At 60.2% G+C, this 26,135-nt stretch overlaps 2 protein-coding genes across 7 annotated transcripts; one reads left to right on the top strand and one right to left on the bottom strand.

The window, feature by feature from the left end:
- Positions 1-400: 400 nt before the first annotated feature.
- Positions 401-11,069, top strand: ZNF362 (zinc finger protein 362). 6 transcript variants are annotated; one of them, XM_039565835.1, is made up of 10 exons: positions 401-467; positions 2,132-2,158; positions 2,269-2,353; positions 7,348-7,411; positions 7,545-7,791; positions 7,900-8,221; positions 8,319-8,543; positions 9,335-9,413; positions 9,489-9,647; positions 9,722-11,069. In XM_039565835.1, the coding sequence occupies exons 1-10, from the start codon at positions 458-460 to the stop codon at positions 9,836-9,838; spliced, it is 1,335 nt and encodes a 444-aa protein (XP_039421769.1). In that variant the 5' UTR covers positions 401-457; the 3' UTR covers positions 9,839-11,069. The 6 variants fall into 6 exon arrangements, with proteins under 6 accessions (XP_039421769.1, XP_039421774.1, XP_039421770.1 ...); XM_039565840.1 differs by having other exon boundaries at positions 8,353-8,543; positions 9,722-9,826; XM_039565839.1 differs by lacking the exon at positions 2,132-2,158 and adding an exon at positions 4,208-4,408 and having other exon boundaries at positions 408-467.
- A 1,154-nt stretch (positions 11,070-12,223) lies between these two features.
- Positions 12,224-25,850, bottom strand: PHC2 (polyhomeotic homolog 2). The gene is made up of 16 exons (XM_039565584.1): positions 25,794-25,850; positions 22,487-22,672; positions 22,245-22,403; positions 22,095-22,172; positions 21,849-22,010; positions 20,612-20,716; positions 20,331-20,543; positions 19,516-19,880; positions 18,187-18,346; positions 17,441-17,531; positions 16,612-16,805; positions 14,705-14,834; positions 14,483-14,597; positions 13,780-13,921; positions 13,238-13,532; positions 12,224-12,854 (listed from the first exon to the last, which is right to left on the bottom strand). The coding sequence occupies exons 2-16, from the start codon at positions 22,628-22,630 to the stop codon at positions 12,700-12,702; spliced, it is 2,508 nt and encodes an 835-aa protein (XP_039421518.1). The 5' UTR covers positions 22,631-22,672; positions 25,794-25,850; the 3' UTR covers positions 12,224-12,699.
- Positions 25,851-26,135: the final 285 nt, after the last annotated feature.

The raw sequence follows: 26,135 nt of genomic DNA, 5'->3' as shown, positions 1-26,135 counted from the left end.
GGGAGGCTGAGAACACTGAGGAAGCTTGGGGGACCAAGGGGGCTTGAGAGGCTGCGGACAGTGGGGAGCCCTCCCGGGGCTGAGGGAACCGGGGGCTGCGGAGGTTTGGGGAGCCCTGACGGGGCTGCGGGAAACGGGCAGCTGAGGGGGCTTGGGGGCCAGACGGGGTCTGGGGGGCCAAGAAGGCTTGCGGGGCTGCGGACACCGGGGAGTCCTCCGGGGGCTGAGGGAACCGGGAGCTGCGCAGCTTTGGGGCGCTCTCCTGGGGCTGCGGCGGTTTCGGGGGCTGCGGGCCCCGGGGAGCCCCTTCGGGCCGGGGTGCCCCAGCCCAGCCCGTCCCTGGGCGGGCGGTGGCGGCGGCGGGGCCGGGCGGGCCGGGGGCGGGGGCGGCGGCGGGGGGGCGGCGCGGGGCTCCATCTTCCTCCGTGCGGCGGAGCCGGCGGGACGGCGGGGCACCATGGCTGTCGGTATAGGAAGTGTCTTTTTTTTTTTACCTTCCCCCCCTCGCTTTATTTTTTTTTTATATCCCTCATCCCTCCCTTTCCACCCCCCCTTCCCCTCTCCAAAACACCTCAAAACCCCCCGAAACCCCCCTCACCCCGGGGGCGAGCGGGGAAGGGGGGGCCTTCAGACACTCCCCCCCCCACCCCCGCGCTGCTTTTTATTCATTTTTCATCTAAATCAATTTTAAAAAAAAATTTCCCTCCTTTTTTCCCCCTCACCCCCCCCTTCCCCCTCCCCTCAGCCCTGCAGAACATGGCGTCCCCGTCCTAGCGTTTTAAAAATAAGCCGGGGCTGCCATTTTTGTTTGCCTTTTGTCTGCGAATTTTAATAAAAACGTCTGAGAATGTGGGAGAGGCGGCGGATGGAGGGGGGGTGGGGGGAGCACCCAGCCGGGCCACCCCCCCTTCCCCAAACCCCCCCCTTCCATCCCCATCCCCCGGCCTTTTTGTCTGGCAAACCTCCCCCCCCGCAAATCCCCTCCCAGGTTGAGGATTTCAACTTCACTTAACCAACTTCGCCTTTTTCCACCTCTTTTTTTCATTATTATCATCATTATTCCATCACCCCCCCCTCCAAGCAGGAAGAAGAAGGAAAAGAGGGAGAAAAAAGGGGGGAAAGGGGGGGGGAGGACATCGAGGAAAATACCCATTTACCAGGATTTTCCCTTTTTCTCTCCCTCTGGATGGTCTAATGGAAAAGTTAATTGCAGCCGAACGTACCTATTTTTGTGGATGTTGCATGTTTGGGGGGGGGGGGGGTTTGCTTTTTTTTATGCATTCATGGCTTTTTTCTGACTTTTTTTGCTTACAGGGGGTGGCAGAAGCAGCACAGGGGCTGAATATTATCATTACCATCATCATAATCACCCTTATTATAATTTTCACCATTTTAATTCCTTTTCTCCTTCCTCTTTTCCTCCTTTTCCTCGCTGTTTTCTGCATTAACTGGTTTTGTCTAGAAAAGTGGTCTCGCTGGCTGGAAGGTCTAATGGAGGGGGGAGATATTTTTTTCATGGCGTTTTTGGCAGGAATGCGGCAGCTTTAGCGAGGGACCCAAATTTCCGTGGCCGTGTCCCAGAGGTCTGTCTGTCCCTCTCCAACATATATTTAGCCATATACTATTTATACATCCATAATCTCCCAGCCACATCGGGGGGCCTGGGGGGGAGCTTAGAGCCGGTGTGGCCACAGCGATGGATTTGAACCCAGGAATGATGAATTTTGATGATTTTGATTTCTTTTTCTTCCTTCAAGGTTGGAGGATGCTCCTTGTTGGGTTATTTTTTCCCCCCAAGCCTGCGGTCCTTCGGATAGCAGCTGGGTTTTTTAATGCAGGGAGGATGGAGCGGGTGAGAGCGGCTTCGAGCCTGAGGCCTTTGAGATTATAAAGTGATATTTTAGCAGAGAGGTAAAAAAGTTTTTTAAGTCCCTCACGGCGTGCGATTTGCCGAGAGGCGGAGGGTCCAGGGCGAGGGGATGGATTTCACCCCAATTTTCCAGCCAGCTCCCCATCCCTCAGCTTTCCCAACAGCTTGGGGGTGAACGGGGCTATAAAAAAAACCCACTTTTTTTTTTTATTTTTTTTTCCTTTTTTTTTTTTTTTGTTGTTGTTTTCTCTCTATTTTCAGGCAAAACCCCACGTTCCCACGGGTCGGGTAGGTCGGAGCCGCTTCGCTTTTGTTCCTCCGCTGTGGGATCTCGCGCGCCGGGGGCTGGCGGGGGGTTCGGGGTGTGTGAAGTTGTCCTCCTCCTTGTCCCCCCGTAGAAAAACGCCCCACGTGCAGCACCCGGTCTCAGCTAGAGCTGGAGATGGACGCGGATAAGGGGAAGCAACGCCAGTACTCGCAGAGGTGGGCATGATGGCTGGATTGAGGGGATCACTGGGAAAAAAAAAAAATCCCTGCTTTTATATATTTACATCTTAAAATAGCGTCTAGCTTAATGATGTGCATGCATGTAATTGTGTGTGTGCTGATAAAAATAATGTACGTATGCACACCAGAATCCAGGTATTATGTACCGATATAGATATTTATATATAAGCGGGGGCATGGTGTTTTTTTGGGGTATTTGGGGGGTGTGAGGGACTCCCTACCTGCCCCCTCCGCAGGGAGGGGACCCGACTCCCAGCATATGTGTGACCCCTTGATATTTCCCTTTTAAGAAATGTGCCTTAATATGCATAAAATAATAATGTTCACCCTCAACCCCCCCACCTTCTGCTTGTTCCCTTAAAAATGTGGATTTTTGGTCATTGGGCGCGATGTCATGACAAGTGCATGTTGGATCCGGTGCGCTCGCTCCCTCCTCAGGGCGATCCCCTGCCCGTGCCTCGGTTTCCCTGCGTGCTGTCACACATGGGTGACCCCCCCCGTGCTGCTGGGGGTGGGCATTTGCCCCCAGGCTGGTTTGCGGTGCTGCCTTTGCCTTGCAGGGTGCCTGGCTGGTCTCTCTTGGGGGATGGGTGTGTTTGGGGTCTGGGGGAGCAGGACCCCCCCAGGCTGGGGAGTGGCATGTTTTGTGGGGCACGTGTGCCCTGCGTCTGGTGCGTCACCCTGTGGGCTCTGGGTCTCCCTGTGGGCTGTCCCTGTGTCTCCTCTTCTGGGTCACAGGACCCGAACTGTGGATTTGGGGTCACACTGCCTTGGCCCCCGTCTTTTGGGAGCATTGCCACCCTGGTCCCCCCTTCACCCCTGATCTGGGGACCCCGCGGGGATCTCCAGCGTGGCTTTGCGTCCCCTCCCGCTTGCCACTGGTGCTTGGCTCCTCACCCTGCCCCGCGCACCCCTTTTCCTGCACAGGGACCCTCCGTCCAGGCTGGGGGCTCATTTTGGGTTGATTTTGCTGGAAATGCAGAAGGAGAAGCCCCAGCCCAGGGCCCTTCGGGGGGCGGAAGCCGGGGGTTTAATTGGTTCCATCTTGGGTGAATTCTTGTGGTGTGCGGGCCACCCCCTCCCCGAGCCACAGGAGGCTCGCCCGGCGTTCCTGTTTCCCAGCCGTGCCTGCCTTCTGCCCCTCTGCTTTGGGGTGAATCCTGCCCGGACGAGGACAGTCTGGGCAGGGAGGGATGCGCATTCCCCCAGGATGGTGCTAGATGCCGATTCCCACCCTGGTGGCTTTGGGACGCAGGTTTTGTGGATGGGCACTTGCTATCCCTCCAAAACTCCTCCTGCTCCAGGTGAACCCCAGGGAAACCTGTTCTTAAGAGGGGACGGGGGCCGTGGCCTTGTGTCTTGGGGGGGGAAACTGAGGCATGGTGCAAGGCAGAGCTGGGTTCCCTGGCCCAGGGACATGCCCAGGCCAGCGTCACCATCCCTGGTCTGGCCTGTGTCGGGAAGGACGTGCTGGGATTTGGGTGGGGGAAGGCGCAGGGGACATCCATCCCTGCGCTTGGTTCTTGCCCACCGCGCCGTCTCTGGCCGCCGCCGGCTTTCCTGCACTCGCCGCTTGGCACGGGGGGGTGGGAGCTCTGCCCTGATGCTCTTGCTGGGATACTTGGGGACGCCAAACTCGGTGTCTCGCTTGGTCGAGGACATGTTTAGCCACCAAGTGCTGCTCTGGTTACCCCAAATCCCTCCCCTCGCCTCCCAGACCCCCCACTTTCCGGCTGTACCAGGTCGGTGGTCGCTCACCGGTCCCTGGGAGCTGCCCCTTTTCTCTCGGCGGTGCCGTGAAAAGAAATCTCTTGTTTCTTTTTATTTCAGCGAAGGCGAGACAGAGAGGGCTGCCAAGGTAGAGGCGTTCCCTAGAGAACTGTAGCTTGACTTAGCGGCAGTTGGGTAGGAAGTTGGAAGGCTCTAGTGAGCTCGTGCCCACCCGTGCCATCATCTACCTCCCATCAATCTGGAGCCTCAGCGACACGTCTCCCCAGGCAGCTGCGCCCACCTGGCTCCAGAGGCCACCCTGTGAGTACCAACCACCGCCGACCCCTTGGCCCCGGCACCGCCGCCCCCTTGCTGCCGCCGCCCCCGCTCTCCCCTCGCCACCCCCAGCCCTGGCTTGCTGGCTTCTCCTGCTCTTTTCTCCCTGTGGGTGTGGAGGCGAGGAGGCTTTTGGTCTCTTTTTAGGGTGCTGCTGCTTCCCCCTGTGGCCTGGTTGAGCGGTGATGCCGGGTACCGCGCTGTTCTGGGGAATTTGGGGTTCAGCCCATGGTTTTGGGGCTCTGTGCATCTTCCTGCTTGCTCTTCCCACATCCCTCTCCTCTGGCTGGGCTGCTTGGGTCTCCACCATGCTTGGGCACCCACCTTGTCCCTGGGGATAACCTTCGGCACCCCTCGGCACCCAAATCTGGTGCCTGCAGAGGATGTCAGGGGCTCTTCCTGCCATGGTTTGGACCACAGGACCCCACGCCACTGGAGATGTTACCCAAGGGGAGTTTCCCGTGCCCAGACAAAAACTGGGGGGGCACAGAGAGCCTTACCAGCCCCCTGTGCCCTGCAGAGCCGGGGGGAGACGCGCCGCAGCATTCCCTACCCTTCATAATTTCCATTTTAATGGATTTTCTTTTTTTTCCACCTTTGCTGCATGTCAGCTTCCATTTTTCATAGTTAGTTGAGAATAGAGAAAAAGGGAGTTTTTATATATATATATATTTTTTTTTTTTTTCCATCTGCTTTCTTACCTCTCCCACTCCGTTCCCCAGCCCCAGAGAAGGGGACGCCGCTCCCGACGAAACACCGCACAATTTGTAAAATTAAATCGGGACAGGAACAGGGATTTTTAGAATTATTTTGGCAACGCCGACCATTTCTTCCCTCTTGTTCATCCAGCTCCGAGTGTGGTGGTTTTACAAATAATTTCTCATTTCTTTAGTAAGCCCTCCTCGGGTGGGGGTGGGGAAACACGTGATATTTATGCTTTTCTCCCCAAAATACCCTTTGTGCCTTTCCAGCCCTTTCCAGCTTTGCAGGAAGGATCCTGGGACTGGTGTAGGGGTTGGTGCCGTGTTCCGGTGATGGTTCGGGGGCCACGCTGGTGGTTTTGATCCGTCTGGGTGCTGCTGCTGGCTCCATTGGAGCCCGGTGTGCTATCGGGACAGGGAGAGGGATGGACAGATGGATGGATGGGAAGGACAGAGGTCACGGGGCACCTGCTGAGATGGGGGAGCAGCTCCAAAAAACCCTTTTCTAATCATAGCTCCGGTTTCCTGTTTTCCCACGGCTGCTCCAGGGTGGGGGATCGCAGCCGGGGTGCTTGATCGTGCCGAGGGGACTCAGAGCCCTCCTGCCTGAGCTCCTGCTCCCTGCCTGCCTCCATCACAGGGGGCTCCCTGCTGCCAGCTCTGCATTTGTCCCTGGTTCCCAGTGTCCAGCCCCTCATGTTGGCACCGGCGTCCCTCATCCCGTGCCCATCAGCCCAAGGGATCTTATATATGTGTGTATATATATACACACACACACACACACACGTAGCCAGTGGGTAAATGCACGCCGTGGGCGGCCTGTGGGTACATATATAATTACACAGAATAGCTGGCAGTGGCTGCGTCCGTGCATGGGAAGGTGCATTTAACATCCCCAGTGAATTCCTGTTCTGTGGCACGCAGAGGGACTTTGCCTCTGCCCATGCCATTGGGATCTGGCCCTGCTCTCACTTCAAAACCCTGAAATTTGGTGCTTGAGCAGCCGGGAGGTGACCTGGAGTGGTTCAAGACTGGGAAGGGGAATTCCCGAAGCCGATGTCTGGGTGGTGTCCTGAACAGGCTGTGGCATTGAGGTCTGCCATGGGAAATTGCTCCCATTCCTCGATACCCTGGAACACACCTCGTCCTGTGCCAGGCTGCTCTGTAGCGCAAGGGGCAGGTGGTTCCTTCCTCCCCAGAATGGGGACGGTCCATCCCACAACTTCTTCAGGCTGGGGTAGCTGTTGGGATGCTACATTCTGGTGGGACCAGGATCCCCTTTCTCTGTGTGCTGCCCACCTGCCACTGGGGAGCTCAGGGTGTGTTTGAAACCTGAGGCAGCGAGTGTGAGGAGGAAGAGGAGGAAGGCTCATCGCCCCCAAATCCTGCCACCCCCAAAGCTTTTGGGGATGCACTTTGCTGGAGGCATCGCTCTAGTTTCTCCTGGAATCCTGGCCATGGCCTGGTTTATTTTGGAGGCAGAACTCCTGGGGGCCCCCTCCCATACATCCTGTCGGGGTTCCATAGATGCTTACCCTCATGCCCCTATAATGGGATTTGCCAGGATGGTGATGCCTGGTCATGCTGGGCCGTTCTGCTGGGATCATCTTCTTGCTGCCCCATTCCAGCTGTTTCCCATTACCCAAAGATGGATTTAGAATTAATTTCCCCAGTGCCTTTAAGCATCTCCATAAATCTCCCAGCCCTGCTGATTCCTGAACCCTGCTGAGCTGCTCCTGGGTGTCACAGGAGCTTCACTTGGCTTTGGAGGCGTATTTTGGGGGGGATTCAGCTGGGATTGGGGTTGGGTTTGATTTGCTGCTGTGCTTGCCCTCTCCCATGGCAGCGTCCCATCCACCTCTAATCCCTCCTGGATGGGAGAAATACTTCCAGAGCTTGGGAGATTTGGGGGTTTTCCCCAAATTTCAGCTTCCTCCTTTTCCAAATTGTGTCCTAGCACACTCACCAGTGTTTTGTGGTCTTGGAGGCAGGCAGGTGCTTTGTGTCCCCCTAATCCTACAGGAGTTTTCATCTGGGAAGATGCTTGGGGGATTCCCCAGCCCTGCCCGCCCCCCCCCCCCCCACCTGCTCCCTGCCTTTGCTCAGAGTCTGGGTCTTGCTTTTTGGGGGAATGATGGTTGGTTTTGGGGGTTTGAGGTGGAAGGGCAGGGGGGGCCGTGTGGCAGCCAGTGATGCTCCATAACCACCCCCCTCTCTCCCCAGGATGGCGGAGCCTCGCTTCAACAACCCCTACTTCTGGCCGCCCCCCCCCGCCATGCCCAGCCAGGTAGGACCCCTGCACTGGGATTTTGGGAGGAGGGAGGATGAATGGATGTGGAGAACACCAAGGGGGAGGCTGGGGGTCCCGAGGGTCCTGGTTCCTCTGCCCTCACCCACCTCTCTGCCTTCTCCCCCCTCAGCTGGACAACCTGGTCCTGATCAACAAAATCAAGGAGCAGTTGATGGCGGAGAAGATCCGCCCCCCGCACCTGCCCCCCACCTCGGTGGCCTCCCAGCAGCCCCTCCTGGTGCCCCCGTCGCCCGCCGAGAGCAGCCAGTCCATCATGTCCCTGCCAAAGCTGCAGCAGGTGCCGGGGCTGCACCCCCAGGCCGTGCCCCAGCCCGACGTGGCCCTGCATGCCCGGCCAGCCACCAGCACCGTCACAGGTACTGTGACAGGTCCTGCCACAGGTACCGCTGCTGGTCCCGCCAGTCTGGGGGCAGAGGGGGATGTGGGTCCCCTCAGAACTAATACTCTGCCATGCTGCCCGCTAGGGTTGGGGCTGGCGTCCCGCGCACCGGCCGTCAGCACCTCGGAGTCCAGCCCGGGAACGGGGACCACCACGCCCTCGACCCCCACCTCCACCAGCCAGAGCCGCCTCATCGCCTCCTCACCCACCCTAATCTCAGGAATCACCAGCCCCCCCCTCCTCGACTCCATCAAGACAATCCAGGGCCATGGCTTGCTGGGAGCACCCAAGGCTGAGCGGGGCCGCAAAAAGATCAAGGCGGAAAATCCTTCGGGGCCGCCGGTGCTGGTGGTGCCCTACCCCATCCTGGCCTCAGGAGAGACGGCCAAAGAGGGGAAGACATACAGGTAGGCACACCCCCGCCCACTGTGGGGGCCGGGGCGATGGCGGGGAGCCCCCCCACCCCAGCCCGGTCCCTGCGGGGTTCTCCCCCACACCCTCCAGGTGTAAGGTCTGCCCCTTGACGTTCTTCACCAAGTCGGAGATGCAGATCCACTCCAAGTCACACACAGAGGCCAAGCCCCACAAGTGCCCCCACTGCTCCAAGTCCTTCGCCAACGCCTCCTACCTGGCCCAGCACCTGCGCATCCACCTGGGCGTCAAACCCTACCACTGCTCCTACTGTGAGAAGTCCTTCCGCCAGCTCTCCCACCTCCAGCAGCACACCCGGTGAGGGCCCCGCCGAGGGGCTGGGGACACTTGTTCCCACTGGCCAGGGAGGGGGACAGGCGGGCACCCCACACCCACCATCTCTCCTGACATCCTTTATGGCCCTGCTCTGCTTGTTGGTCCTGCTGCCGTCTTCATCCCCTTCATCATCATCCCCCATCATCTCCAGCACCTTCACAGGCTCCACCACACTCATCACTCCCACGATGCTCATCCATTCCCCCCACACTGGATGTCCCCATTGCCTTTATCATCCCCGCCACACCGTCCATCCCCTCCACGCTCATCATTTTCAGCACGTCCATGGGCTCCACCACGCTCATCATCTCCACCACCCACAGCCTTCATTGTCCCCCACCTTCGTAGTCTCCACTACTTCCATTGTCTCCACCAGCTTCTTTCTGACCACGTTTACCATCTCCATCACCTTTATTGCCTCAACCGTGCTCAGCCCTCCCCACTGTGCTTGTTCCCACCACTTTCTTCATCCCCACCGTGCCCCCATGCACCTGCCATCTTCAGTGACCCCACCGTGGTCATCTGTCCATGCAGGCCAGTCCATCTCCTCCACACTCATCATCCCAACCACCTTCACAGTCTCCAGCACTTCCATCCTCTCCCAACCCCCATCTCTCAGCCCCATGTCTCCCCCTTCTCCCCTGTCACCTCCTGGGGCACTGATGTCGCTGTGTCTATTGTGACCCTCCACTCCAATGTGACCCCGTGGGTGGGACCAGCACTGTCCCTGCTGGTGGAAGGGAGGTGACAATGACCCACGTGTGTGTCCCCAGAATCCACACCGGCGACAGACCCTACAAGTGCCCGCACCCCGGCTGTGAGAAGGCCTTCACCCAGCTCTCCAACCTCCAGGTCAGTGTGGGGGATCCCAGGGCAAAGGGGCACAGGGTCACCATAGTCCCCCCCTGACTCCCTGTGTCCCCCCAGTCCCACCAGCGCCAGCACAACAAGGACAAGCCCTACAAGTGCCCCAACTGCTACCGGGCGTACACGGACTCGGCCTCGCTGCAGATCCACCTGTCTGCACACGCCATCAAGCATGCCAAGGCCTATTGCTGCAGCATGTGTGGCCGTGCCTACACCTCGGTGAGCACTGGGGATGCCCCCAAACCTGCCCCCAGCTCCCCCGGGCCCCCGCTCACCCCTGTATCCCCCCACAGGAGACCTATCTGATGAAGCACATGTCCAAACACACGGTGGTGGAGCACCTGGTCAGCCAGCACTCGCCGCAGCGGACGGAGTCGCCCGGCATTCCCGTACGGATCTCCCTCATCTAGGTGGGGAGGGGGACAGGACCCCCCCAGCACGAGGAGGAGGAGGAGGAGGAGGAGGTTACCCCCAGCGCCGCGGGCCGTGCCCGGGCCGTGCTCCTGCCTGGTTCCCGCAGGTTTGGTGACATCCAAAGACGGTTTCAGAGCACTTTGAATCTCTGCGGTTTGGTTTCTTTGGGGGGGGGCAGTAGGGGTGGGGGTGTCCCCCCCCACCAGGCCCCACCTCCCCCATTTTTGGATACAAATATATATATATATATATATTTATTGGCCTAGAACTTGGTGCTGCTAAAAACCAGAAATTCACCCCAAAAACGAACCGTGGATGGAGCAAAACGCAGCTGGGGGAGGGGGGAAATCCCATCCCCCCCCCCCCCACAGACTCTGGGCCCAAGCGCCTCCATTTGGGGTTGATTTTTAAATATTTTGGGGTTTTTTTGTGTTCTTTTGGGGTCGCTTTCAGGGGCGAAGCCGCGGGCAGAGCCGCGTCCCCCTGGGGCCAGACCCCCCATTCCGCAGCCCCAGTTTTGGGGGGTTCGGGGGTCCCCCTGCTTTGCCTTGTGCCTGCGTGTACATACCCCCTGTATAGAGCCGGGGGGGGCACTCCCCCCAAACTCATCTATATTCTGTACTTTTTGGTTCATTTTGGATATTAACTGTGTTATTTTTTATACACTTTTTAAGCCTTAACTCAGCGTTTCTTTGGGGTTTTTTGTTTTTTTTTCAGGGTGTTTTATTTACCTTTTATTAATTTTTAATCCCCCCTGTTATTTTTTACCCCCTCTATTATTTTTACCCCCCCATCCCCTTATTTTTTACCGCCCCATTATTTCCCCCCTCGATGTTGTACGATATCAATATTGTAACCTTTTTTGTCAGCATGTTAATACTGTGTAAATACGCCTCTTATACACTTAGCCCCTCCTTTTTTCTCCCCCTTCCCCCAAATTTTGGGGTTTTTTTATTTTCCTCGCTGCCCAGCCAGGCCAGGCCTCCCTAGGACTAGTTGGTACCTTACTAAAAAAGGGGAAAAAAAGGAAAAAAAAAAAAAGAAAAGAGGAGAAAATGGACAAAAAGTTGCCTCCCTCCCTGTTGTTGCCACCCCCCCGTCCTGCATTGTGGTTCCTGGAGAAGCCGGGGGGGCCATGGCCTCAAAGTGTGGAAAAGGAGTGAAACCCCCCCAGCCCAGCCCCTTTCCAAAAAAAGAGAATAAAAGAGAACAAAAAAAGACCAAAACGGGAATGAATGAAACTGGGGGGTTGTGTTTGGGGGGGGAGGGGAAAGATGGGGGGAGGTGACTTCACTGTGGGGAGGTCTGGGGACACAGGCCTGGTCCCTGTGGGGCTGCAGGAGGGGAGGGTGAAGCCGTGGGCCATCCCCACCAGGGGGGTTGTCCCCAGAATTTCCCCAGGGAGGGGGTGGCAGTGCCTTGTCACCGGTGTTGCAGGGTGAAGGTAGTGACTCCTGGTCCTGGTGGGGGGACACCAGCTCTGGGGACGGCCCATTGTGGCCACCACTGCTGGGGACATCTCACTGTGGCCTGGTACACTTCATGGCCATGAACTCTGGTGAGACCTCAGTATGGCCACCAACCCCAGGGAGAGCCAGCTGTGGCCACCACCCTGGGGGCCCTCCAGGAACCTGTCACCACCTCCAGGGACACCTCATCATGGCCACCGCTCTGGGGTCACCACACTGTAACCACCAGCCTCAGGGACATGGCACAGTGGGTACCATCTCCACAGCCACCAGCTCCAAGGATCTGTCACCACTGTGGCCACCAGCTCTGGGGACACCTCAGCATTGTGGTTATCAGCTTTTGGGACACCACTACAGACATCAGTGCTTGGGGACACTGCACCATGGCCATGTCACAACCACAGCCACCAGCTCTGGGGACACCTCAGTACAGATGCCACATCCAGGGACCCCTCACCAGGCCTGGCATCTTCAGGGACATGCCACCATGTCCCCTCTTGTCCCCCTCCCCTACTTTGGAACCGTGTCCCCCTAAGCACTGGGACTTGGGGGTCACCTGGAGATGTGGAGGGTCCCACTGTCACCACTGGCCCCTGGGAGGGGGACATCACGCCACCCCTCCGCTTGGGGGGCAGCAGGGAACACAACACCAACCCTCTCCCCATTGCCCACAGGAGGTCCCACCACCCATGGTAGCACTTGGGGACATCCCTGAGTTGCTGCCTCAGTTTACACGAGAAGAAATTTGGGGGTGGGAAGCAAAGAAAACTGGGAGGGTCTCAGGTTTTTTTTTCAGTGTTTATTAAAAACAAAAACAAAAAACAGGAAAAGGGGGGGTGGGGCCATGTGTTTTTTTCAAATTTTCTTTTTTTTTCTTAAAAAGACCGTGCTGGCCGAGGGGGGAGGGGGGGGGGGGCCTTACCTGCCTGGGGGGTGGGGGGCCCTCCGCCACCATCCTCTGCTAAGGTGCCCCCAAAACAGCCCAGTGTGTGGGGGTGTGTGTGAACGGGGGGTGACGCCTCCTCTGCGCCCCCCACCTCTCCCTGACCCCCTCTGCGGGGGAGTCTGAGCCCCCCTGGGGCCCCAATCCCAGCTGGGGGAGGGAGTACACATTAAGGCAACCGTCCTGCTTGGCCCTGCTGACTGGGGAGGACATGGGGGGACACGTGGGGACCCCCCTCCCTGCTGGAGAAGGGGGGGTGACCACCCGAATTGGGGGGGCTCTAGAGCTACGGGCTATTTACACCCCCCGGGGGGGTGGGGGGGGCGGGGTGTGCTCACAAGTGTCTCCCCCCCCTTGCCCCCTCCCCGGGGCCGGGAGTCCTGTGAGGGTCCCGGGAGGGTCAGGGATCCCGTAGGGGGGGTGGGGGGTCCCGTGGCCCCCCCCCTCAGGAGTCCTTGAGCATGTTGATGCGGGCGTAGATCTTGAGCGCGGGGCCCAGCTTGATGTTCATGGTGCTCATAAGATGATCCTCCTTGAGCAGCAGCAGCGCCTGCCCGTCGATCTCCTGAGCCCGGAACTCCTCTGCAATCTCCTGGCAGCCTGTGGGGAGGGGCAGCATCAGCAAACCCTCTCAGAGCCCCCAAAAATACAGTTAGGGGCTTCTCTGTACATAAATCCCCCCCCCCAAATATTCATGGATTTATGAGTACAATCTATGCCCCTCCCCAAATATATACGGGGTTATGTGTGAGTAAATCATCCCCCAAAAATATATTTATGGCGTTATCTGCGTGTAAATCCTATTCAAAAATATATTTTGGGGATTCTCTGTGAATAAATCTCGCCCCAAAACCACATTTCTGGGGTTATCCTTGAGTAAATCCCTCCTTGAACGTGTCCTGAGGGACATAAATCTCCCCAAAGCCACATTTCTGGGTATCCATTGGTAGATACCTCCCTGTCCACCCCAGGACATTCCTCACCCGGCAGCGAGCGGATGAACTCGTAAACGTCCTCCACGTTCCACTTGCTGGGCTCGCTGGGCAGGAAGCGGTGGCCAAGGCCGGGCAGGTCACGGCCGTGCACGTCCGGCAGCTCCATGTCCCGCAGCTCCAGGTCCCGCTCTCCCTGCCGGCGCCGGGACGTGGAGGAGCTGGCGGAGATGGGCGACAGCGGCTCTTCATAGCTGGAGTTGTCGGAGCAGCGGCTGGAATCCTCCTGGCTGTGGTTGAGCTGCAACGACGCCGTCACCGACCCCGCTGGGACAGACCCCGGGGGCTGCGGGGGCAGCGCTGGCCTCAGCACCTGCCCCATGTCCCCAAAATTCAGGGACAAACCCCAGCCTCAGCACCCACCTCTTGTCCCCAGAATTCAGGGACAAACTCCAGCCTCACCACCCACTCCATGTCCCCAAAATTCAGGGACAAACCCCAGGCTTGGTGCCCACCCCATATTCCCGAAATTTGGAACAAATTCCAGCCCCAAGGCCCACCCAGCTGGGGACAAGCTCCTGTCCCCCCCTCACCTGTTTCTTGCTGTCCTTGCTCAGGGGGGGCAGGGTCCCTTTGCAGCTGCGGCGCCGCCCGTGGGGGGGCCCCCCCGGTTTCTGGAGTTTGCTGCGATCGGGGTGGAACAACCCCACCCTCTTTGTGCAGCCCACATTGTACCTGCCATGGAGCCACGGGTCACAGAGGGGTCCCCATCCTGCCGGGGGGGATTTTGGGGATACATCTACTCCACTGGAGAAGAGGGGAAGGGTGGATTTTGGGGTTACCCCCACCCTAGCAGGTAGATTTTGGGGCTACCTCTCCACCGCTGGGTGGATTTTTTGGGGTTACCCCAACCACGCTGACCTTTACCCTGACAGGTGCATTTCTGGGATTACCTCTACTCCTGTTGAGTGGATTTTGGGGTTACTCCCACCCCCTCCCCCCGTGAATTTTTGGGGTTACCTCTACTCTGTCAAGTAGATTTTGGGGTACCTCTACTCCACTGAAGAAGGTCCAGATGAGTTTTGGGGTTACATCTGCTCTGTCAGGTGGGTTTTGGGGTTGCCTCTACCCTGCTGGGTTGATTTTGGGGCTACCTCTATCCTGCTGAGGAGGGGACTGGGTGCATTTTCGGGTTACCTCTACTCTGTTGAGTGGGTTTTGGGGTTACCTGTACCCCACCAAGGAGGGGATGGGTGGGCTTTAGGGTTACCTTTGTTGGGTGGATTTTGGGGTTACCTCTTGGCACAGGCCATGGAGCAGAAGCGCTTGGAGCGCTTGAACTTGTAGGCGAAGTCAACGCGGCCGCAGAGCTCACACTTCAACTTGGGGGGGTTGCCCTCCTCTTTGGATTCTGGGGGGCGTGGAGGGACACCCAGAGAGAGAAACCAGCCAGCTCAGCCAGGGGGGCTCCGGGAGAAATCCCAAGGGGCTCCCAGGGGCTGGGGACCCGGGCGCTACCTTGCAGGTACGGCTCCTCCATGTCTGAGTCGGTGGTGGTGGTGTTGTCCTGCGGCGGGAGCTTGTCCGGCAGCAGCTCCTGCGCATACTGCTTGTGCAGGGCCCCCACCAGCAGCGAGGAGCGGCCCACCTGCACAACACACCTGGCTGCACCCGCGCCCTGTGCCACATGGAGCCCTGCGCCACATGGAGCCCTGCCTGCGGCACGCGGCTAGCATGGACCATCCCAACCACCCACGTCAGGGATGAGGGTAAGGAGAGGGGAATGTGTCACCAGGTACAGCTCTGCACCTTCCTGGGTGAAAATCTGAGTGAGGATTTGGGGTCTAACAATTCTTTGAGTGACCAACTCCTGACCCCCCAATCCAGGAGCAAGGATAGGGAGAGGAGGATATGTTACCAGGAATGTATCTGCCCCTCCCCAGACGCTGAAGTGATTAATAACAAGGGCAAGGGTTTGGGGGTTCATAACTGTCTGAGTGACCCACTCCCAACCCCCCAAATCCTGATGCCCCCTTCCCAATCCCTCATCTCCAGGAAGGACAACAAATACGCTGCTGGGAACAGTTCTGTGTCTTCCCAGATGATGGAAATGCTCAGTAACATGGATGAGGATTCGGGGTCTAACAACTGTCAGGGTACCCCATTCCCAAACCCTCAAATTCAGGAATAAGGATGCAGAGAGAGACATTACTGGGAATGGTTCTGCTCCTTCCTGGATGATGTCCTTGATTATATGGGTGAGGATTTGGGGGTTCATGATGGTGGGTGCCCCATTCCCAACCTCCCAAACCCAGGAACAAGGGTATGGACGTTGGGATACGTTACTGGGAAGGGCTCAGCCCCTTCCTTTATGACAAAGTGCTCAATAACACGGGTGTCCATTTGGGGTTCATGGTGGCCCCATTCCCAACTCCCCCAAATCCGGAAGTCCCCTCTCAACATCCCAAACCCACGAATATGGGTAGGGATAGAAGGATACATTACTGGGAATGGTTCTGTCCCTTCCTGGATAATGAAGTGCTCAAGCACATGGGGGAGGATTTGGGGCTCAGAATGGTGGCTGCACCATTCTCAACCCCCACAAATCCAGGAGTAAGTGTATGGATGAAGGGAAATGCTACCTGGACTGTCTCAGCCCCTTCCTGGATGATGGAGCCCTCAATGATGTGGGGGGAGGATTTGAAGTTACTTCTCCCAACCCCCTCAAATCTGGATGCCCCTTCCCAGCTCCCCAAGCCCAGGAGTGCAGACAGGGAAAGGGGGGGATACGTCACCAGGAACAGCTCAGCCCCTTCCTGAATGACAAAATGCTCAGTAACATGGGGGAGGATTTAGGGGTTCATGAGGGTCTGGGTGCCCCATATACAATCCCCCAAAATCCTGAAGCACGTTCTCAACACCCCAACCCAGGAATATGGGTAGGGATAGAGGAATACATTACTGGGTACAGTTCTGCCCCTTTCTGGGGCAGGGATCCCTTTCTGACAGCACCTGTGCTCACTCACATGGGGGAAGATTTGGGGTTACTCCTCCAGATCCCCAAATCCAAAAGATCCTTCCCAAAACCCCAAACCCCAAGATCGGAGTAGGGACAGGGGGATACCTTACCAGGAATGATTCTGCCCTTCCTGGATGACAAACTGCTCGATGGTGTGGGTTAGGATTAGGGGCTACCCCTCCGGACCCCCGAATCCAGAAGCCCTTTTCCCAAGCCCCCAAATCATGGGATAAAACTACAGATTGCGGGATGTGTTACCGGGAACAGATCAGTCCTTTCCCGGATGACGAAGCAGGGGAGGATTTGGGGGTTCAAGCCCGTCTGTGCACCCCACTCCCAACGCCCCAAATCCACGAGCCCCCTCTCACCGCGCCCACCCCCGGCTCTGGAGAGCGGGATACGTTACCGGGAAGGGCTCGGCGCCCTCCTGGATGACGAAGCCCTCGATGACGTGCGTGAGGATCTGGGGTTTCACGATGGCCTGGGGCGGTTTGTTCTCACCATTGTGGGGGGCGGCGCCGGCGACGGTGGCGGCAGCGCTGCCGGAGCCCGAGGTCATCCCGGGAATGCGGGGCTGCGCATGGAGGCGCTCGGGGGGCTCTGGGGACAGCGGGGACACGCGCGGGTGAGGGGCGGGCGCTGACGCCGCGCTGACGCGGGACCGCGATTTCCATACAGCTGGAACGGGGAGCAGCTGCTGCCGCTCCCAGTGCCACCAGTGCCGCCCAGAGAGCCCCGGGCGGCCCCTGAGGGGCCGGGAAAGGAGTTAAAGGGGCCCCCCAAAAAACCAGAGGGGTCCAGACACTCCCAAGAGACCCCAGGAAGGACCAGTAGAGCCTCAGTGCGTCTCTGTACGGCATCAGTAAGGCCTCGTCTGCCCCAGTACGGCCCCAACAGGGCTCGATCTACCCCGGAAAGCCCCGACCGCCCCCAGTAAGGCCCTAACAAGGCTCGATCAAGCCCGGAAAGCCGCTATCTTCCCCAGCAAAGCCCGGTACGACCCAAGAAAGGCCAGAACTACCCCAGTAAGGCCCCAGTACATCCCAATAAAGCCGCAACAGAGCTCGATCTACGCCCGTAAGATCCCAATAAACCCCAGTACACTCTAGTAAAACCACAGCACAGCCCAGTGAGGCCCGATAGCCCCAGCCCAGCCCGCCCCGGCTGCTCTCCCCTCGAGGCCGCCCCGGCCCGACGGGGCCCTCAGGCCGCGCAGGCCCCGGCAGCCCCATCACCTTTGTCCGGCGGCGGCTCCCGCTGCCCCCGCCCCTCCCTCGCCCGGGCCGCGGGGCCGGACCGGGGCCGGGGGCGGATGCGGAAGTGAGGTCAGAGCCGCCGCCGCCACCGCCCCGGGCCGGGCCGGGCCCCCGCGGTCGGCGCTCACTCACCGGGCGCTCAGCGGGTCGGGGGGTCCATGGCGGGGGGGCCGGGCCGGGGATGCGGCGGGAGCGGCGCCGGGAGCTGGGCCAGGGCCGAGCGGGGACAAAGGCGGCGGCGGGGGCGGGGCCTGGCCCGGACACGCCCCCGCGCGCCCATTGGCGGCCGCTGCTGCCGCGCGCACCCGGGCCACGGGAGGGCGGAGCCTCGGGGCGCGGACGCGCCTTCCCCACAAGGTCCCGCCTCCCGCACCCCCTCGGGGGCGGAGCCTTCCCCATGCGGGCGTGGCCGCGCGGGGCGGGACCCCGCCTCCCCAGCTCGCGCGCCAGGACAGCGGCTACCGAGAGGGCCGTGGCCACGCCCCCGCCCCGCGGGCGCCCTCCATGCGTGAGGCTGAAGTGCCCGGGCCCCCCCACCGGCAGCGGCGGGCGCTGCACCCAGCCCGCATCCCCCGTGCCAGCCGTGGGTGGCACCGCGGACACGCGTGGGATGAGGGACCACCCCCGCGCACAGCCCGGCCTCGACGTCTCCCTGCTGCGGCTTACGGGGATGGGGCTGCATAACCCCATGAGTGGGTGCCTGTGGGAGTGGGGCGGGGGCTTACCGTGCGTGGGGGGCCGCTCGCCCTCAGGGGTGTCGGGGCCCGGGGGGGCGGCGGGCGGCGAGAGGGCGGGGGGCTGCGGCGGGGCGGCAGGCGGGCTCTCGGCGCTCCTCTGCACGGGCAGCGGGTCCCGGCGGGCACCCTCGGGGACCCCGAGGGGGGGCTGTGGTGGCAGGGACACGCGTGGGGCAGGGTCAGGTGTGCACACGCACGGGCGGGGGTCAGGTGTGCACACGCACGGGCGGGGGTCAGGGCAGGTGCGTGTGCAGGTGGCACACGGGCATGCACCTGCATGGGTGGAGCGTGCACACTCGTGCATGGGTCACACACACGGGTGTGCCTGGAGCAGGTATGCACATCCACACATGCGTGTCGCAGTCAGGCACACGTGTCCAGACACACCTGATCTGGCATGCACATTTGCACAGACGTGCACGGAGCCTGTACACACTCCCACAAACACACACGTGTGTGGGTCTGGTGTGAGCGTCACACACATGCACAGAGCAGACACACGGGGATCAAGCACATGTGTGCACACATGGGTCAGGCAAACACGTCTGCACTCGTGTGCATGGACCAGGCACACACATGGATCTGACACACACATGTACATGCACATGCATGGACCTGGAGCGAGGATGCACACACATGCACGGAGCAGACACACGTGCACATGTGCATACATGCATGTGCATGCATCTGGCAAAGCTGTGCACACACACGTGTGCGGATCCAGTGCATGTGTACACACGTGCATGGATCAGACGCACACGGATCTGCCGCACGCTCCCCATGTCACAGGACCAGGTACACAGAGACACAGAAGTGTGCATGGATGGGGCAAACCTGTGCACACGGGTGTGCACAGAGCAGATACACACACACGTGCATGGAGCAGGTACACACGTGCAGTGTGGCCTGAGCGTGCACACCTGCAGACTGACGTGACTCGGTCCCCATGCACAGGGCAGGAACGCACAAGCACACACGCGTGCAGTGATTGTGCACTTGCACTCCCACGTGCGTGTGCACACATCTGACTCCCCAACATCCCCCATTCCCGCTCCAGTGCCCCCATTCCTCCTCCCCTCCCCTGAGCTCCCCCCACCAAGGGGCTTGGGGGCCCCTCACCGTGAGAGTCTGGGGGCCACTCACCACGAGGATTTGGGGGAAGTTTGGGGGTTTGTCACCGTGAGAGTTTGGAAGAATTTGGGGGCCTCTCACCGAGAGGGTTTGGGGGGAGTTTGGTGGGAGGCTTAGGAAGGCTTTGGGGGATGTTTGGGGGCCCCTCACCATGAGGGTTTGGGGGGAGGTCTGAGGGCCCCTCACCGTGGGGCCGGCGGGCTGCAGCTGCAGGATGACAGCCGAGGCGTGCTGGAACTTGCGGGGGGCAGCATGGCAGCCGGGGTGCCCGTTGGGGGGGCCGCCCTCGCCCCCCACTCCCTGGGGTACCCCTGCTTTGGGCTGGGGGGCCGGGCCAGGGCTGACGGGGGGCAGGGGCTGGAGCTGGGGGGCGGCGGGGGGGCCCGAGGTGAGCTGCCCACGGGGGCCCAGCTGCTGCTGCTGCTGCTGCTGCTGCTGCTGCTGCTGCTGCTGGATGACGAACTGCTGCTGCTGCTGCTGAGGCGGTGGCTGCGGCTGCATCGGCTTCGGCGGCTGCTGCAGGAACTGGGGGGGCTGCAGCGGAGCATAGGCTGCGGGGACAGCGATGGGGACAGGGATCCCCCCTCACCACCAGCACCTTAGCCCCAATGGAGCCACCCCCAGGATCTCCCTCCAGGAGGCTGCTGCTCACTCTGATCTGTTCCCTCTGGTGCCCTTGGACAGCCAGCTTTGCCAGCTCCTGCTGCTGATGTGGGGGGCTGCGCTCAGGCTGTGCCAGGGTGGGGGTCCTCAGTTTTGGGGGCCACACCAGTGCAGCACCCCAGGCTCCAGCACTCCATGGAGTCCCCTGGCTCATACCCTCACAGCCCCAGCCCCCTGCACCCCATAGGACCCTGGGATCCTATGTGTGCTGAGACCCTCCCAGACAGGTGACAAGGATTCAGGACACACCAGTGTGGGCCATCACCAGGTTTCAGAGTGACCAGCCCGTGACTCCCCCAGCACCCAGGGGTGTCCCCCACCCCAGAGCAGCCCCTTACCTGGGGTGACGAGCGGGTGGGCAGCAGCGGGGGCGGTGGCGCGGGCCAGGCCATGGGCACGGCCCTCGTGCCCCTCGGTCTTTTTGAGGTGCTCGGCGGGGGGTCGGGCGGGGGCCCCCGGGGGGGGCCAGCCCGGGGAGGGCCACCCCCGGGGGGCTTCATGGCCAGGGCGGGGAGGTGGGGGCCGGTGGGGCGCAGGGCCAGGCTGTGCACCTGCAACAGCAGTGGGTCAGGGGTGCCAGGACAGGTTTTGGGGAGCTGGCAGGGGTGGGGAGACTCACCTGAGGGGTGGCGGGTGGCGGAGCGGGTGGTGGGGCCGGTGGAGGGGCTGGCGCGGGGCTCTCGGGCCGGACAGCGCTGACGGGGCCCGTGGGCGTGAAGATGAGCTGGGGACAGGGAGAGTGGGTGCACAGCTCACCATGTCAGGGGGGGCACATCCTGAGTGTCCCCCCTGTGTGTCCCTACAGGGTGGCACATGGGCATCCCTCGATCTATGTAGGGTAGGAACAGGCACGCCCAGTGGGGTGGAGGGCATCCTATAGGGCAAAGAGCACCTGCTTGGGCACCCAGTGGGGCTCTGGGTGCCCTGTGGGGTCTGGGCAACCCCAGTGGGATGGGGGACACCCTATATGGCGACTGGGTTCCTCCACCAGGGTGAAGGCACTTCATGAAGTCTACACACCTCACTCTCACAGGCACCCTGTGACAGGCACCCGTGGGGTCCTCAGACCCCCCAGGAGGGTGAGGAGCACCCCATAGGCTCTGGGCAACCTATGGATTCCCCATGGGTCCCAGGCACACTACGCAGAGCAGTGAGCACCCCTACAGGGTCATAGCAGGGCCACAGGCACCCTGTGGGTCTTGGTCACCTCACAACAGGATGATGGGCACCCTAAAAGTCATGGGCACCCACCCCACAGTGAGACAATGGGCACCCTAAGAGTCCCAGACATCCCATGGCTGGATGACAGGCACCCCCTGGGTCCTGGTCACTCTGTTGTGGGATCACAGGCACCCTACAGTAAATCCCAGGCTCCCCACAGTGGGGCCATGGGCATTCCATAGGTCCTAGACACCCTGAAGCTGGATGATGAGCACCCTGTGGGTCCCAAGCACCCCACAAGAAGACAGGGGATGTTCCACGGGTCCCAGGCACCCCACAGCAGGATGATGGACACCCTATGGGTCTTGGGCACCCACAGTGAGACAGTGGGCACCTTATGGGTCCTGGGGACCCCACAGTGGGATGATGGCTACCCCATGGATCCTGGGCACACTGGTGCAGGGCTGAGGGCACCCTATGAGTCTCAGGCATGTCATGGGTCTTGGCATTCCACAGCAGAGCAATGGGCACTGTCAAGGGTCAGGGACCCTAGAGGATCCTGTACACCCTACGCCAGGACCATGGGCACCCCACAGCAGAATGATGGGCCTTCCATGAGTCCTGGACACCCCCAGCAGGATGATGGGCATCCAACCAGGATGCTGAGGCATGCCATGTCCCAGCCCCACCCTTACCATCTGTGCCCGCAGGTACATCTGGGCCTGGCTGGCGGTGAGGGCAGGTGAGGCGGTGTTGCCCAGCAGCACAGCCTGCTGAGCGATGCCCGACGCCCCGGGCCCCACGCTCTGTGCCCGGTTCAGCAGCTGCGCCGCTGCTGGTGATGTCGCCAGGTTGATCTGGAATAGGGCATCGGGAGAAGGGTGGGGTGCTGGCACAGGTGGGCACGGGCAAGGGGGGTGCCGAGCAGCTGAGGGACTCACCGTGGGCTGCTGTGCCGTGGCTGGCTGGGTGCCATTGCCCCCTGAGGAGCCACTTTGCCGGTTCGCTGCCAGGCTCGCCTTGGGGGAAAAGCCGAAGGTGAGGGGCGCGCCAGGCCTGAGCAAGCCCCGGTGCCCGTGGGGTGCCCATACCTGCTGGACGGCGGCCAGGCTCTGGAGCTGGGCACTGGTGAGGTGCTGCTGCTGGAGCGCGGCCGTCTGCAGCATGAGGTGCTGCTGCTGTGCCGCGTACATCTGCTGCAGGTACTGTGCCGCTGTGTTGGGCTGCCGGTGCAGCGCCTGCTGGATCACCTTTGGGGGGGAAAACGTGGCCCTGGGCTGCGCCACAACCCCCCTGGCAACCCCCAACCCTGCAGTGCCCCCCAGCTCCGTACCTGCACGGTCTGGCGGTCGGGGATGCCGCTGTAGACAGAGATCTGGGGCCCAGGTGGGCGCGTGGCCGCGGTGCTGGCGGGCGTCGGGGCTGTGCCACCGGCGCTGCTGGCGGGAGCCGGGGCTGGGAGCTGCTCATTCTCCATGGTGGGGCCGGGGCGGGATGGAGAGCGTGGGTCAGACTAGAGCTGGGGGGGAGGAACAGAGTGAGGGGGTACCCCTGGCACCTCGTGTCCAGATGAAGAATGGGGGGCTGGAGTCACAGAGGAGGAGGAGGGTGGGGTGGAGAAGAACGATGGGAGACCCTGTGGTTCATCCTCATCCACCAAAGTGTGGGTCAGCGCCCCAGGGGAAATGGGGAAAGGGAGCATGGACAGGAGGATGGAGAGAGCAGAGGGAAGGGAGGGACAGGAGGAAGGATGGACAGAGGGAAGGCTGGAAGGCAAAGAGATGGAGGTGAGAAGGTAGTGATGGATAGAAGGATGGACTGGAGGAAGAGAGGGATGATGGGATGGACAGACAAAAGGAAAAGAGGGAAGGAGGGAAGTAGGAAATGGACAGACAAATGGAGAGAAGGAGACAAGGGAAGAGGAGGAAGGAAATAGGAAAGGGACAAAGAACAGACGAACAGACGGAAAGAGATGGAAATAAAGAGAGAAACCAAGGGAGACCTGGAATTAGGAAAGGACAGACATAAGGACAGGTGGAAGTAGGAAAGGGATGAAGGATGGAAGGACAGAGAGAATGACAAACAGGAGAAGGAAAGGGATGGACAGAAGGACGAATGGAAAGGGAGGGATGAACAGAAGGGTGGATGGGTAGGAAAGAAAAATGGATGGGAAGAGGGAGGGAAAGAAGGATGGACACAAGGACAGACAGAAGTAAGTAAGGAAGAAGAGACAAGAAAGACAGGAAAGACAGAAGGAAGGAGGGATCAAGGATGGAAGGAAGGATGGACAAGAGGATAGACAGAAGAAATGACAGACAGAAGGAATGACGGCTCTAAGAATGGAAGGAAGGAATGATGGGTGGATGGAAAGATGGACAGAATGAGGAAAGGACCCAAGGATAGAAGGAAAGGCTGAAAAGAAGCAGGGAGGTGAGGGACCAAAGGATGGAGGGAAGAACAGACCAGACAGGAGGGAGGAAGTATGGACAGATGAAAAGACACAAAAGGCAGGAAGGGATAGAAGAAAGGCTGGACGGACATAGGAGAGGGATGCAGGGATGCAAGGAAGAATGGACAGAGGAAACAGATGAGGGGAAAGGCAGATGGAAGGAAGAAGAGGGATGAATGGACGGCAGGAGAGGGATGGACAGCATGACAGAAGGACAGGAGGAGGATGGGGATGGTGCTCTGGGGGCCAGAGAGGGGGTCTTGTGGGCAGCACCTCTGTCACCACAGCCACTGTGGTGGCCATGAGGCTCCATGATCACTGACAGCCACCCATGGCCACCGCACTCCTCCTGTGTCACCCGTCTGAGCCCCTGCAGTGCCACCACAGGAGGACCAGGGACAACAGTGTGGGATACTGCGGACTATGGACAGCGGCCACTGAGGATGGCCTTGGTGGCCACGCCACAGCACAGCCCCACCAGGCCACCCCAGCCCAGCACAGGAGGGACACGGCAGCAGTGATGTCCTGGCCTTGCGTGGCCCATGGGGCTTTGTCCCCTAAGGTGCCACTGTTGCAAAGCACAGGGTGGGACATCCATGTGTTCATGGGGGTGGCAGTACATGTCCCCATCCCTGCATGTGGCCTGTGACACTTCCCACCCTTCGGTCTGCATCCATGGCACGTGTCCACCATCAGCTGGAGAGGTTTTAGGCAGCACCTTTTCCACTGAACAGCCATGAACCTGTTCTTTCCCCTCTGGTGGCATCAAGTTGACGTGGGGTCACTGAGGTGATTGACACAGAAGGATCACACCAGGCCCATCCGGAGTCAATCCCCCAGGGATAGGCACAGCCCAGGAAGCCCCCAGCAGCTCCCACCTGTTGTGGTTCCAAGCCCCCCATCTTCAGCCACACCAAACCCCACCAGGGAATTTGGGGTGTCAGATGGGGATACCTCGCTTTTGACCCAGAGGTGAAGAAACCTGCTCCAAGCCCCCCCAAACCATTACACCCACCCAAAATAATAAAAAGGGAAGATTTTGGGTACTGCTGGGACCCACTGGGGTGGGGGAACATGGGGCGTCCCACAGCCAGGACAGGAAGAGCCGGGGAGCTGGAATTCCCTGAGCTGAGCCCAAAATGGGGGTGCAGAACGATGCGGGGTAGGGAGATCATAGAGGGATGGGATGGAATGGGGATACAGACAGGTTGCAGGAAGGGGACTATGGGATAGAGAGGAGAAAGACGGGGGAGTGAACAGCAGTATGGAGGAATATGGGGGGAATAATATGAGGACTCAGAATAAGGGGGGATGCAATATGCTGGTGAAGGGTGGGATATGGCAGGAAGGTGGGATAGAAGAGAGGGGGTCAGATAAAAGATTAGGGATTGGAAAATGATGATGGGGGTGAGAATAATAATAAGAGGGTGCAAAAGCAGAGGAGGGGGTGGAAGATGATGGGAAAGAGGGGAAAACACTAATGAAGGGATTGGATAGAAGTGAGGGAGGTCAGATATAACACTGGGGGGGTCAGATACAATATAGGAGATCAGAGGTAACAGCAGGCACTGGAATATGATTGGGGGTGGGCAATAATAATATTAAAGGGGTACAGGATAGGGAGCGGCAGGATATGATACAGGGAATGATAAGAGGATGCAAAATAAGAGGGGGGGTGGAAGATGCTGGTGAAGGGTGGAAAACACTAGTGGGGGTGGGATAGAAAAGAAAAAAGGGGGTCAGATATAATAAAGGGGGAGTCAGATAAAATAGTAGGGACTGGAACATGATGGTGGGGGTGGGCATAATAACGGTGCAAAATCAGAAAAGGGAGTGGAAGATGGGGCGTGGGATATGATGGCGAGGGGTGGGATAGAAGACAGGGGGGTCAGATATAGTATAGGGGGTCAGAGATAACATGGGGGCACTGGAATATAATGGTGGGCAGTGGGCAATAATAATAAGGGAGTGCAGAACCAGAGGAAGGGGCGCAGGAGGAAGGGGAGGGGGGGAGATACAGATGGGGGTGGGAAGTGGGGACCCCACGGGGGGCGGGGAGCGGCGGGGGCCACGGCCCCGAGTGGGGAAACTGAGGCACGGCGGGTGCGCATGCGCGGCCCCCCCCTCCCCTCAGCCCCCCCCCGGCCCAGACAAAGCCGCCGGGGCCCGGTAGCGGCGGCACGCGCGGTACCTGCGGGCCGGGCCGGGCGAGGCGGCGGCGGAGGGCGGGCTGTGCCATGGCCCGGGGGGCGCCGGGGGGTCCCGGAGCGGGGGGCGCGGGGGGCGCGGGGGTCCCGGCGGGGCCGGGCCGGGCCCGCTCCCTCCTCCCTCCCTCAGGCGGCGGCGCGGCGGCGGCGCGAGGCCATCGCTCATTTGCATTCCTGCGCGCGTCACGTGGGGCCGCCTGGCCAATCGCCGCCCCGCCCGCCCCGCGCGCCCCGCCCACCCAGCCGCGCGCCCGCCGCTCGCGCTCGCCATGGCAACCCGAGGGGGGCGGTGAGCGGGGTCGCCATGGCAACGGGGAGGGGGAGCG

Source organism: Corvus cornix, chromosome 27 (assembly GCF_000738735.6).
Source record: "Corvus cornix cornix isolate S_Up_H32 chromosome 27, ASM73873v5, whole genome shotgun sequence".
NCBI lineage: Eukaryota > Metazoa > Chordata > Aves > Passeriformes > Corvidae > Corvus > Corvus cornix.
This window is presented reverse-complemented; position numbering and strand designations above follow the sequence as displayed.

Coding starts and splice junctions, on each gene's coding strand:
- ZNF362 (XM_039565835.1), top strand. Junction 2,159..2,268: donor CCCACGTTCCCACGGGTCGG/GTAGGTCGGAGC, acceptor GTCCCCCCGTAG/AAAAACGCCCCACGTGCAGC. Junction 7,412..7,544: donor CCCCCGCCATGCCCAGCCAG/GTAGGACCCCTG, acceptor CTCCCCCCTCAG/CTGGACAACCTGGTCCTGAT.
- PHC2 (XM_039565584.1), bottom strand. CDS start 22,630: ATGGAGAATGAGCAGCTCCCAGCCCCGGCTCCCGCCAGCAGCGCCGGT. Junction 22,011..22,094: donor CCACGGCACAGCAGCCCACG/GTGAGTCCCTCA, acceptor GCCCTATTCCAG/ATCAACCTGGCGACATCACC. Junction 20,544..20,611: donor CGCCACCCGCCACCCCTCAG/GTGAGTCTCCCC, acceptor CTGCTGTTGCAG/GTGCACAGCCTGGCCCTGCG.